This window comes from Equus asinus, chromosome X, assembly GCF_041296235.1.
Source record: "Equus asinus isolate D_3611 breed Donkey chromosome X, EquAss-T2T_v2, whole genome shotgun sequence".
Taxonomy (NCBI): domain Eukaryota; kingdom Metazoa; phylum Chordata; class Mammalia; order Perissodactyla; family Equidae; genus Equus; species Equus asinus.
The window spans coordinates 36,575,922-36,586,515 of record NC_091820.1 but is presented as its reverse complement, the minus strand read 5'-3'; the positions used below and the strand labels follow the sequence as shown (position 1 = coordinate 36,586,515).

At 58.8% G+C, this 10,594-nt stretch overlaps 1 protein-coding gene and 1 non-coding gene across 4 annotated transcripts; both read right to left on the bottom strand.

Annotated features, from left to right (window-relative positions):
• Nucleotides 1-1,244: 1,244 nt before the first annotated feature.
• On the bottom strand, nucleotides 1,245-8,764 carry LOC106844060 (melanoma-associated antigen D4). 3 transcript variants are annotated; one of them, XM_014861401.3, is made up of 14 exons: nucleotides 8,537-8,764; nucleotides 7,719-7,777; nucleotides 7,378-7,588; nucleotides 6,245-7,075; nucleotides 5,690-5,893; nucleotides 5,526-5,589; nucleotides 5,213-5,292; nucleotides 4,744-4,835; nucleotides 4,048-4,127; nucleotides 3,921-3,963; nucleotides 3,438-3,500; nucleotides 2,400-2,514; nucleotides 1,634-2,064; nucleotides 1,245-1,452 (listed from the first exon to the last, which is right to left on the bottom strand). In XM_014861401.3, exons 1-14 carry the CDS (start codon nucleotides 8,747-8,749, stop codon nucleotides 1,443-1,445), a joined length of 2,496 nt encoding a protein of 831 aa, XP_014716887.3. In that variant the 5' UTR covers nucleotides 8,750-8,764; the 3' UTR covers nucleotides 1,245-1,442. The 3 variants fall into 3 exon arrangements, with proteins under 3 accessions (XP_014716887.3, XP_014716878.3, XP_044619804.2); XM_014861392.3 differs by lacking the exon at nucleotides 7,719-7,777 and having other exon boundaries at nucleotides 8,537-8,684; XM_044763869.2 differs by lacking the exon at nucleotides 1,245-1,452 and having other exon boundaries at nucleotides 1,630-2,064.
• Nucleotides 2,767-2,896, bottom strand: LOC123282782 (small nucleolar RNA SNORA11). The gene has a single exon (XR_006523020.1). It is a non-coding gene; the product is annotated as a small nucleolar RNA SNORA11 (small nucleolar RNA).
• Nucleotides 8,765-10,594: the final 1,830 nt, after the last annotated feature.

Below are 10,594 nucleotides of genomic sequence, written 5' to 3'. Positions count from 1 at the left end.
GCTTCATTCTTCCCACATCCCAGGGAAGGAGACACAATTTCTGTCACAATCACGGATGTCCATGTCGCCAAGCATGGACCCAGCAGCCAGGGAGGCAGAAACCACAGCACCGGCCAACAGGGCAGAAACCCACCTGAAGCCTATCTGTAGGAGAGGGGTCCGTACAGAGCCAGCTTCCAGGGGGTGCGCCTTATGCAGGGTCCCACAGGACTCCGCTCAGGACTGCACACACGCTGCAATGCTCCGCTGTTGCTCTTCTGGAATTCTCAGTAATTTTGGAGCAAGGGGACCCGTGGTTTCATTTTCCACTGGGGCTGGCAAATTACACAGCTGGGTCTGGGTTGCGATCCAGGTCTGACTGAGGGAGGAGAGCCTCTTCTTGGACAAAAGAGGCAAGGGCGGACAGGGGCCCTCCGGCTACTCTCTCTCTCATCTGAACCTGGGGCCTTGTCCTCCCAAGCTGTGGACATCACCAGGGGATCCGAGAAAGCTCTGGACACTGTCCCTGCCTGCTACTGAGCCCATCCCAGGGGTCCGAAGTGTCCCTGCCCTCGGTGTCGCTCACTGGAGGAACTGCAGTCCCAGCCCCCGCCACCCGCCACCCCCCCGCCACAGGAATCACCCAGCCCTTGAAGACCCAGGACCAAGGCCTGGCCTCGGCCTCACTGGGGAGCCCTGCTTCCAATGAAGAAGAGCTCTAGAGGTCCCAACGGGCTTCGGGTCAGTCACAGGCAACGGGCTGTCGGGGTCGGCCCGCAGCTTTGGTTTCATAAAATCTACTCTCGCAGCAGGAACAGCTCCTCCTTCTTCCCGCTGGAAGGGTGAGAATGTCACTGTGAGGCCTACCTCATCGTCCTTAAGACTGCATCTCGGGGATGAGGCCCTGCAATTGTCGATGATGAGGGAAGGGTTCTGGGGTGGCGGTTCCAAAGATGAGGCAGAAGAGTTGGGCCCTGGTGGGTGTCTGTGGACCCTGTCCCTTGGTGGGAGGGACAGCGGCACCAACCCACAGTCCTCCATGCCATCCCTTCTCCTGCAGCCCCCGTTGGCGTCTAACTGGGGCCGCACGGTACAGGAAATCATGGAACTGTGTGGACCGGAATGGTCCGCACACTCAGCTGGCACTGCCACATCTGCCAGCACCCTGCCCGCACCTGTCTGCCTTCTGGGCAAACCAATCCTGGGAGCCCGACCACGTGCCACTCAGATCAATTCCTGCACAGGTAAAGGAGAAAACGCCCCAATTCATTTTGCAACTTTAATGTTAACACTGATACCAAAAACATGAAAGCACGACAAAAGCACACAATGAAGGCGGGAAGGGCAAAGAGAGCTTCATCTGGCATGCCATCTTCGATGGGCAGGTAGAAGGCGCCTAGAGTGCTACGTTAAGGAGGGATCTGAGGAGGCACTCTGGCTCGGTGAGTGACGGCTGCAGCTCATCAGCGTTGCCTGTCGACAGAAGACACAGAGGGGAAAACAGAAATATACACACACGTGAAACAGAGAGGGCTGTAAGGATCAAAACAAGTGTCTCTCCACACTCTCCTCGTTCCGCCACCCGACCCCAGGCCTTGCCCTGTCTTCTCACAGCCCCTCCTTCAGAGTCTCATGTATCGACCGCCAAGCTTACTGGATCCAGGAGAAGAAGTTGGCACTCGTTCTGGCGGCATTTCTGGTCCGGATGGTGGAGCTGGTGCTAGGGCCATCTAGGATGCTGGTGCTGGCCCCACCGTTGGTGCCACTGCTGACGCCAGCTCTCCAAGTGGCTCGCCTGTTGGCACGGTTGCTATTCAGAATGTACTGATGGTATCTGGCCCAGAAAGCAAAGGGGATCCTGGCCCAGGCGTCTCCAAAATCTCCGTCCTCATCCCAGGTCAGGAGCTCCACCTGTATGTCGTCCCAGCTCCATCGTCCAATCAGAGCTTCATCTCCGATGTTCATCTGGGCCCTCATCTGGGCCCTGGCGTGCTCCTCGGCCATATCCACATCCATCGTCTTGAAAGCATCATCCACAGCCTCCAAGAAATGAGCCTTCCACTCCCGGGGGTCTCGGTTCTGATTCTGCGATGGAATAACAGCAACCATCCTAACAGCCACCTTACGTTCACTGAGCACCTGCTTCCTGCCACAGACCCTCCCGTGCAAGGCTTTGCGTAATCATGACAAAAATCAAGAGGCCTGGAATCGGGCTCCTATCATTCTGGGCCAGACCTGGGATTTCGCCCCATCCCTCACACTTACTACGTCTGTGAACTTGTGTAAGTGACTTAGACAACCTTTCTGAGCTTCAGTATCCTCACTGGACAAACGGCCTAAGAAGGTCGTGGCCAAGAAACAAACAAGGTCTGGGAAGTGCCAACCCCAGTGCCCGGCCCTGAACAGAGCCTCTCCGTCACCTGGGCGATGAATCTCAGCACCCTCATCTTGCTGGTCTCGTGCCGGGCTCGCAGGCCCCACAGGAATTCATACTCAGGTGGGCTGCTATTGGGGATCTTCTTGTATTCCAGGTACCTTAGTGCAAGAGGAAAATAAACTTTGGCTTCTGGCCAGGCAGACCTGTTCTTGCACTACTGGCTCCCAGGTGGCTCCTTCCCAGCCCGGCGCTGCAGCTCAGCTCCTGCAGGGGGACTGCTCTGGCCCTCCAGCCCATGCCCCACTCCCATGCTCGCCGCCCCCCTCAGGGTTTCTGCCTCCAATATTGAGGCCTTCACAGCTTTAGGCCATTGGTCCTGCCCAGCGGCCACGTGGAGGTGCAGGGGGGCCCCGTGTAGGGTATTTGCTCATAGGAAGGCCACAAGTTTTGTGCCCCTTGTCACAATGAACCCAGATGCCTGTTGGGTGTGTTGTAAACAGAGGAGCCGTTTCTTCAGGTCCCCTGCTCTGAGCACACCCCACCACAGGGTCTTGGCCATGGCCTGGCTGAGTCCTGGGACAGTCCACCATAGACAACGACTGTGAAGGGAAGACACAGTCATCCAAGAGCAGCGTTCTCCGTGCCTACTCCCGACCGTGTGTGTGTGTGTGTGCATACGCATGCGCTGGTGCACCCGTGTGAGTGCACACGTGTCCTCCAGGGACCAGAGAGTGGGCCCCTTACCAGCCAGGGCCATGCTCAGGCTTCCACGATCTGAGCCCCGGGTTCCTGAGATGTAAAAAAGCAGGGGAAATTCTCACACAGCCTACAGGGCAGGTGCCGGATGAGACGGTGGCTACAACATAGCCCACACCGCGTGCTCAGTCAACGTGTGCTCCCTTTCCCCAAGACTCCCCGAAATTCTACTCCCCCCAACACTCACAACACCGCCAACCCACACTCACACCACAGACCCTCATCCCTCTAGTGTTAGATATGGGAGGGGCAAGGGCTTCCTCAGCCAGCCCAGCACACGAGCAATGCACGAGTGTGAGAGAAAGTTCACTCAGTCAATACTCACTTCTGCTTCACGAAGTCATCTGTGATGAGCTTCCTCAGATCGCCAAGGAATGGGTGCCTCACCCTGAGGGCAAGGAAAAGAATGCATGACTAGCGATGGTGGCGGTGCCCGGATTTGGGCAGGAGTACTCCCTAGCAGGGTTGAGAGCTTCACAGCCTATGGGGCATCCCCATGGAGGCCTGGGCATGCAGCAGAGGCCAGATGCCTGCTCGTCAGCGGTGGCCTAGGTAGGGGTTTGATGGAGCCCCTAATTCGGATGGTTTCTCTTAGCTCTCATCTGGGGACAGAGAGGGGACATGGAACAGAGAGGTGGCTGAGAGTTCAGGACCGTTTCCACAAGCACCCTGGTGAGACCCTTTGCCCTCTACCAAATCCAGGACGCGGCTCCCCCGCGCCAGACCACCAGGCAGTTGCAATCCTGGGGCCTCCTCTTGTGCCCAAGGACAATACTGAGGGGTGGGAGCCGAGAGAGCCCACTCGTACCCAGGGCGCAGTCCCATCTTGCGTAGTGCTTCCCAGAGGACAGCTGTGAGGGGAGATGAGGTACAAGAATTTAGGACAGAAAGGTGAGACTGTGGGCAAGCCCCCAGCTGGAGAGCCAGCCACTCACCCTCGCTGGCACGGTTGCCATTCATGAAGATGACTCCCAGAATCACCAAGAGGAGACTCAGGCGGGGAGTGTCCTTGGTCCTAAAGGTGTAGAAAGAGGGATGCTGTCAGGCAGTCGTTTACCTGAGGGACTACAGACAGCTCACCCAACTAGCCTCTCCCAGAGCGCACGGCCACAGGGCACTTCTTCCCACTCTGTGCACGGTTTGCTACCTGATCCAGACAGTGCACCCCTCCGCCGGAGGTGGAGTCACTCCAACCATCTAATGTGGATACTAACACCACCTCCCAGGGTTCTGCCAAGGATGGGGCTAGGCAGGGAGCAAACCCTTGGCAACCATGTGTCCAGAGGCACATCCAGACCTACCCTGCCCTTTGTGCATCGGGAGCACAACTCAACAGGAAGCTCCCCCCAGGACCTCTCTGCCAAGCCACGGCCAAGCACTTAGCAAGAAGAGGCAAGCAACAAGAAGCCTGCTTTCCTAGGAAGACTGCGGGGCGGAGGGGAGAACGGGGGTGAAACCCTGATCGCAGCAAGGCCTCGTGCCACGTTTCTACCCCTTTCGTCCCTTAATCGCTCGGCACCCCTAACTGTGAGTGGGGTCGGTGCTAGGCCCTCAAGCCCTGTTTTCCTGTTTCTCAGAGAGGAGGGGCGAGACACCACCGGGGAAGCCCACGCCCTCCTGCCCTTTCTCACTTTCCCAGGAGGCGAGCTGAAGAATCCCGTGTGCAGACAAGGATGTACAGGTGTTCCTCCTTGTCAATTTCCTTCAGGTGGATCCCAAACTTCTACACGGGGGAGAAAACAGAACGTGAGATCAAAAATCCACGCTGGGTGTCCTGCACGCAGTCACTCAATTCCCCGTTAGAACTCTTCCTCAGCAGGGATCCCAAAGTCGTGGGGGAGGGTGGAAGAAGAGAGGACGCAGAGGAACTGCCCTGTGGGACCTCTGGCACCGGCCGAGGCGCCAGGACTCACTTCACGAGGCAACGGACATACTGAGAGAGCACGAGGGAAGGAGGTACACAGTGGAAGCTCCCAGGTGGAGAGGTTACGAAAGGCTTCCAGAGCAGGCAGTCCTGAAACCGGGCCTCGACGGGCTGCAGGGTGCAAGGCTTCCCTGCCACTCGTGTTCCACAGAGCCGCCCCCCGTCTCTGCGCCCACCTTTTCCAGGGTGTATGTTGCTCGCTCAATGATCTCAGGGAAATGTTCGTCGTATTCTCGGATGACGTCCTTCAGCATGTCTGCAGGAGGGGAGAGGTGGGGAAAACACCCGGGCTGAGCGGGGGCCACAGAGCTGCAGCCCCTCGGTCAGCCCTGCTGAGGGGAGCACAGGCAGGACCCCGTACTGTGGTACTGTGGTACTGTGCAAATGCAGTGATCGGCCACGGTCGGATGGGTGGGGGCACCTGATGGGAGGCCCAGAGGGTGGGGTCGGGGGAGGGCAGAGCTCAGGGAGGGGCCACAGGTTGCCCACCTGAGCGCTTGATGGGGATCTTCTTGTAGTCTTTAATCATCAGATATTTCACCAACTTATTTGCCTGAAGAAGGAGCAGCACACGGGGAGAGCAAGGCATAGGTGACCTCAGAGAACTGGCCCGCAAGGGAGGGGAGGAGACGGGGGAAGGGCAGACTTCTTACCCTCTCTTGCAGAAGGGTCACGTTGCGGGGTGGCAGGCACAGTACGTGCCTTGAGGGTACCTGGGACCTCAGGGCCATCGGGGGCCGAGGGGCCATCTGAGCCCGCACCGCCAATGGGGGCTGCGATGCTCTCCAGGTCGGTGGGACCGCAGGAGGCTCTCTTTCCTCCTCGCTGCTCTCATATTCGTCATCCAGGTGCTTGGACTGTAGCATTAGAGAGAGGACAGACCCAGGGCTACCAGGCTCACCGTGCAAAAGCGCCCGGCACACATCTTAACTAGAGCAGGGCCTTGCAAGTGAGAGTAGTGTGAACGGCGGATGACATGTGCTGAGTGCTTACTAAATGCCAGGCACTAAGCCAACCTCTTCTCCCTCCAGGCCTGAGGGCAGGGACTACGTGGAGTGGAAACATGCTAGCACACTTGTGCCAGAGAGAGGTGGACAAGCTGAGAGGAGGGGAGCGGAGGGGAGGCGAGGGGAGGGAAAGACAGAGGAGAGGAGAGGGAAGAGGAAAAAGAAGAGCAAGGCGGGTCGGAGCCAGCGGGGAGTTCTCACCTTCTTTGTCCTCTTGCCTCCCATCCTGGCCCAGGGCTCAGCACTGTGCTGAGCAGGGGCAGCTGCACCCTCAGGCTCAGGGATGCTCGTGGCCATCTTGGCCTTGGCAGCAGGTGCTGCCACAACATTCTGAGGCTCCACCCACCGAGTCTTGGCGAGAGCCTTCCCAGACTTGGTCGTCTTGGGCCGGGTGGCTGCCCCCTCCCTTGCAGATGCAGCCTGGGGCACCCCGGAGGCAGCACTGGGGCCCTCTGTGGCAGCCTCCTGGGCCGGGGCGGGTCTCTTGGGACGTGGGAAGGCCGTGCCACTGACACCTGCCGGCTGGGTGAAATCAAAGACATCGTTCTGACCCAGGAAGGCTGTCTTGGGCCGGGTGGCCTCCATCTCACTGGCACCTGGAGCCTGAGAGAAAGCACAGGCGGTACTAGGGCCCTCGGTAGCAGCCTCCTGGGCCTGAGAAGCTGTCTGGGGCTGTGTGGAGGTTGCTGGAGCCTTGGGGGCGGCCATCTCACTGTTGAGTAGCATCTGGGAGCTGTGCGGAGAAGCAAGGGTTGTCTCAGGGGTGGCTCTCTGAGCCTCGGCCGGGCATGTCATGGGCCGGGTATCTTCTCCTGAAGCCTGGTCTGTGGCCACCAGGTGGCTAGCGACCACCTGATTGTAGGTGGCACGGGCAGCGGCGGCAGCAGCCCGAGCGGCACGGTTGGAGGCGGCAGCGCGGGCTACGTTGGCTGCACGGGCGGCTGCCTCATTGGCAAGTGTTTCCGGATCCAGCTGAAATGCCTCTATCAGAGTCCGGGCCAGCATAGGGTTTTCCAGTTCCCAGGGCTCATTCTGCAAGGCCAGAGAAAAGGGGAGGGGAAGGCAGACAACTCGACACACTCCCGCCATGCTTCCCTGCGCCGGCCAGCCTCCTCCTCTGGGCAGCCGGCCCCGACCACGCCCCAGACCCTCCCAAACCCCCTTGCTCCAAGCAGGAGAGAAAAGGTTTGGGGAAGCTGGGCCGTTCTTCCCCACTCCACCCTCCCTTTCATCCTCTCCCTTGAGGCATGCGCCCCTCCGCCCCCGCCGCCCAGTCCCCCTTCCCAGGGGAGAAGGCCCAGGGCCAGCAGCAGGTGGCCAACAAGGGGCCTCACCGACAAGATGCGAAGGCCTGGACCCAAGCTCCCAAAGGCTCTGAGGATTCGGATATCAAAGCTGGTGAGGGTGCCGTAGCCTCCAAAAGCACCAAATTCTTCATAGTCGTTGCCTTCAACCATCTCTTCCTCCCCGACTTCATCACTACCCTCATCCATGTCTTCAACGTTGTAGCTTTCCGATTCCATGCGGTAGCTTCCCTCAGCCATGCTGGGGGTCCCAAGGAGAAGAGAGCTCAGCCTGAGGAGGGGGGCTGGTGAGGCCTCTTCAGGGGGAGGGGCCGGGATCCAGTGGGAGGCGGGATCTCCCGGGGGTGGGGGGGCAGCAATCATTAGGTTACCAGGCAGTACAAGGCGGGCAGGCTGGTCTGTTGGGGTAGATTCTGTCAGGGACAGAGCCCTAAGAGAGGGAGAGAGGAGGTCGTCGTCGGAGACCTCGCACTGAAAGGGGAGTTTAGAATGGGCAGGCTCTCCATCCCAGCGGCTACATTCGAAAAGGGGGTCGACTGGCGGGCTTGGGTCTGAAGAGTCCCAAAGGGGATGCATTGAGAGAGAGAGAAACAAAGGGCCTGAATTTAAAGGCAGGAGCAGGGGGCCAGGATGAAGGGGGAGCAGATGAGATGAGAGGGCTCAGACAACAGGGGACCGCAGGAAGCTGTGGGAAGCTGAATCCCAGGGACCCTCTGGCTAGGTCCAGGTGCGGGGGATTCGGGGGATTCGGGTCCAGGCTGGGCTCACACAGGAGCGCCAGGGGTGGATGGGGTGGGGGCCTCGGACTAGGTGAGGCTTGCGTTGGAGCGCTGGAGGTCTCAAATCCCAGGATTGCAACTCCAGGAAGGGGGCAAAGTGGTCAGCTCGGCTGGCGTGATCTAGGAGTGGTTGGGGTGGGGGTGGGGCCTCCGCTCTAAGGAAGCTCAGCACGGAGCGCACGGGTCTGTTAAGGGTTCGGAACGTGGGCCCTGGTGTAAGCAGGGCTCGGATCGGGGAGCCTGGGTCTGGTGGCGGGGGCCAGGGGGCTCCTATCTAGCCCGTGGGTCTAACGGGGTGCAGGTTCTGAGCGCTTGGGCTTTGTTCAGCTCCGGGGGCGGGGGGTGGGGAAGGCACAGCGTGCAGGGTTCCACTCGCCCTCTCCAGGTCCGGTCTGGGGCTGGACCCTTACCTTCCCCGGGGCTCCAATGGCGTCCGTCCTCAGCACCAGGAACCCCGCAGCCTCGCCCTCGCCTACTGCTGCCAGCACAGCAGCTCCGACCACCCCGCCCCTTCTCTCCGCGCACCCCCCCCCCCGCGGCTGGGCAGCCTGCGCATGCGCGGACCCCTCCAGCCCGCCGGCTTTCCCAACAAAAGCCCTTTCCACCAGGTCCCCAGTGCGCATGCGATTCCGCGAGTGGGTGGGCGCGGTGGGGGGCGTTTTCTTCTTCCCGCCAGAGTCCCCTCACCTCACCGCCCCGCCCCCCTGGCACTCTGACCGCAGGCGCCCGCGCTCACACTCTGTGGTGCACTTCGACCCACCCCGCCATCTACCCTCGATCCCCCACTTTTGCACAATGCTTCTCAGCCCCGGCCTCCCCCTTCCCCCTAAGCTCCTCCAGCGTGGTCTGGAATCCACTATGCCCTGCTTCCCCAGCGTGACCCCCTGGTCACAAATACAGTGGTTTCTAGCTGGGTCTCTAGCTGCAACAAGGGAAACGGAAATGGTTAGAGGATGCCAGTTCCCTTTGTGTTCCCCTCCACTAGCCATCTCTATGGCCCCTGGACAGGCTGGGAACATCTGCTTCCCCAGCTACTCTTCGTGCAGCTTGTACACCGTGGCGTGATCTATGCTGGGGCTTATCTTCCTCTCGCAGCAGCCCCGGGAGGTGGATGTCAGCATCCCCATTTTACAGATTAACAGGCTGAGGCACGGGCACACCGCGTGAGCTAGACAGAGCCACAGAGCCAGTAAACAGAAAATGCAGAATTTGGGCCTGGGTCTTCCCGACTCCAAAACCCAGGTTCCACTAATGCTGGCCTGGGCACTGAGGCACCTTCCCCTCTGCAGTTTGAGCGACAGACCTCCCCCACCTCAACATCTGCCGCAAAGGAGCAAGGTTTACGCTCTCTGAGACCTAACCTCATGCTCTGCATCCAGGAGGACACAGGTAGAGGCCGCCGGGCCCCCCCCCCCTACCCTCCCTGGGTCCATCCAGGTGTGGGGATCGCTCCTTGGGGGTCCGCCCCCTGCTCCAACTGTCGGGCCTCTTTGCCGTGAGTGGCACAAACACGCTGCCCCTGGGGCCTTCCTGGTGCCCGCTGGAGCAGCCAGGACAATCAGGCACTTGTGTGCCTGAGCCATGGCAAGCCCTGATTCAGAGAGTAAATGTTTTCCCGGGTTTCCTCCCAGGGCTGGGGCCTGGGGCAGCTGTCGTCTTGCGGAAAGAAGCTGGGCCCGACTTCAGAATTCCAGGGATGGAGTGCTGGGCCAGTCTGCCGCTAGCTTTGTGAGGCCACTCAGATCACCGGCCATCTCTGAGCCTGGTTTCTCAAGCATGCAAAATGGGAGGCACAAGGAACACTTACTGGGGTCCTCCCCAACACGTGCTGCTGTGCTTCTAGAATGACTGGAGAAACTGCTTTGGAGGCAGAAAATGCTATGTCCCCATCTCGAATTAAACCTGTGCTTTGTCCAAAAACCACTGTGGACTTTTAAACTCGTTTTTATCTCCAGCCTCTCCAGGACTCCTGTGTATGAATGGAAGCTTCCTGCTAGGACCACGGCTTTTACTCTCCAGTGACCAATATCAACTCTGCCTGGCTGGATGGCTTTCCTCAGCTGTTGCATAGCAACCTCCCCTGTCAGCTGCCTGGGTCTCTTCAGCCTTTTCCGTATAACACGTTTCTGTGGGAGGTGACCAGACCCTAGAAACGAAAGCCTTGAGAAACCACTGTAGGGTCATAGATAATGCTATAGTCCCATCTCAAATTGAACCTGTGCTTTTTACGAAGACCATAGTGGACTTTGATATTCGTTTTTATTTTATTTTGTTTTATTTTTTCTTTCTCTTTCTTTTTTTTTTATTGAGGTCTAGTTGACATAAAACATTGTATTTTTCTGGGGGGTGTACAACATAATGATTCAATATCTGTATATGTTGCGAAATAATCACCGCCATAAGTCTAGTTAACATCCATCACCGCTCATAATTACAATTTTTTTTCTTATGGTGAGAACTTTTATCAT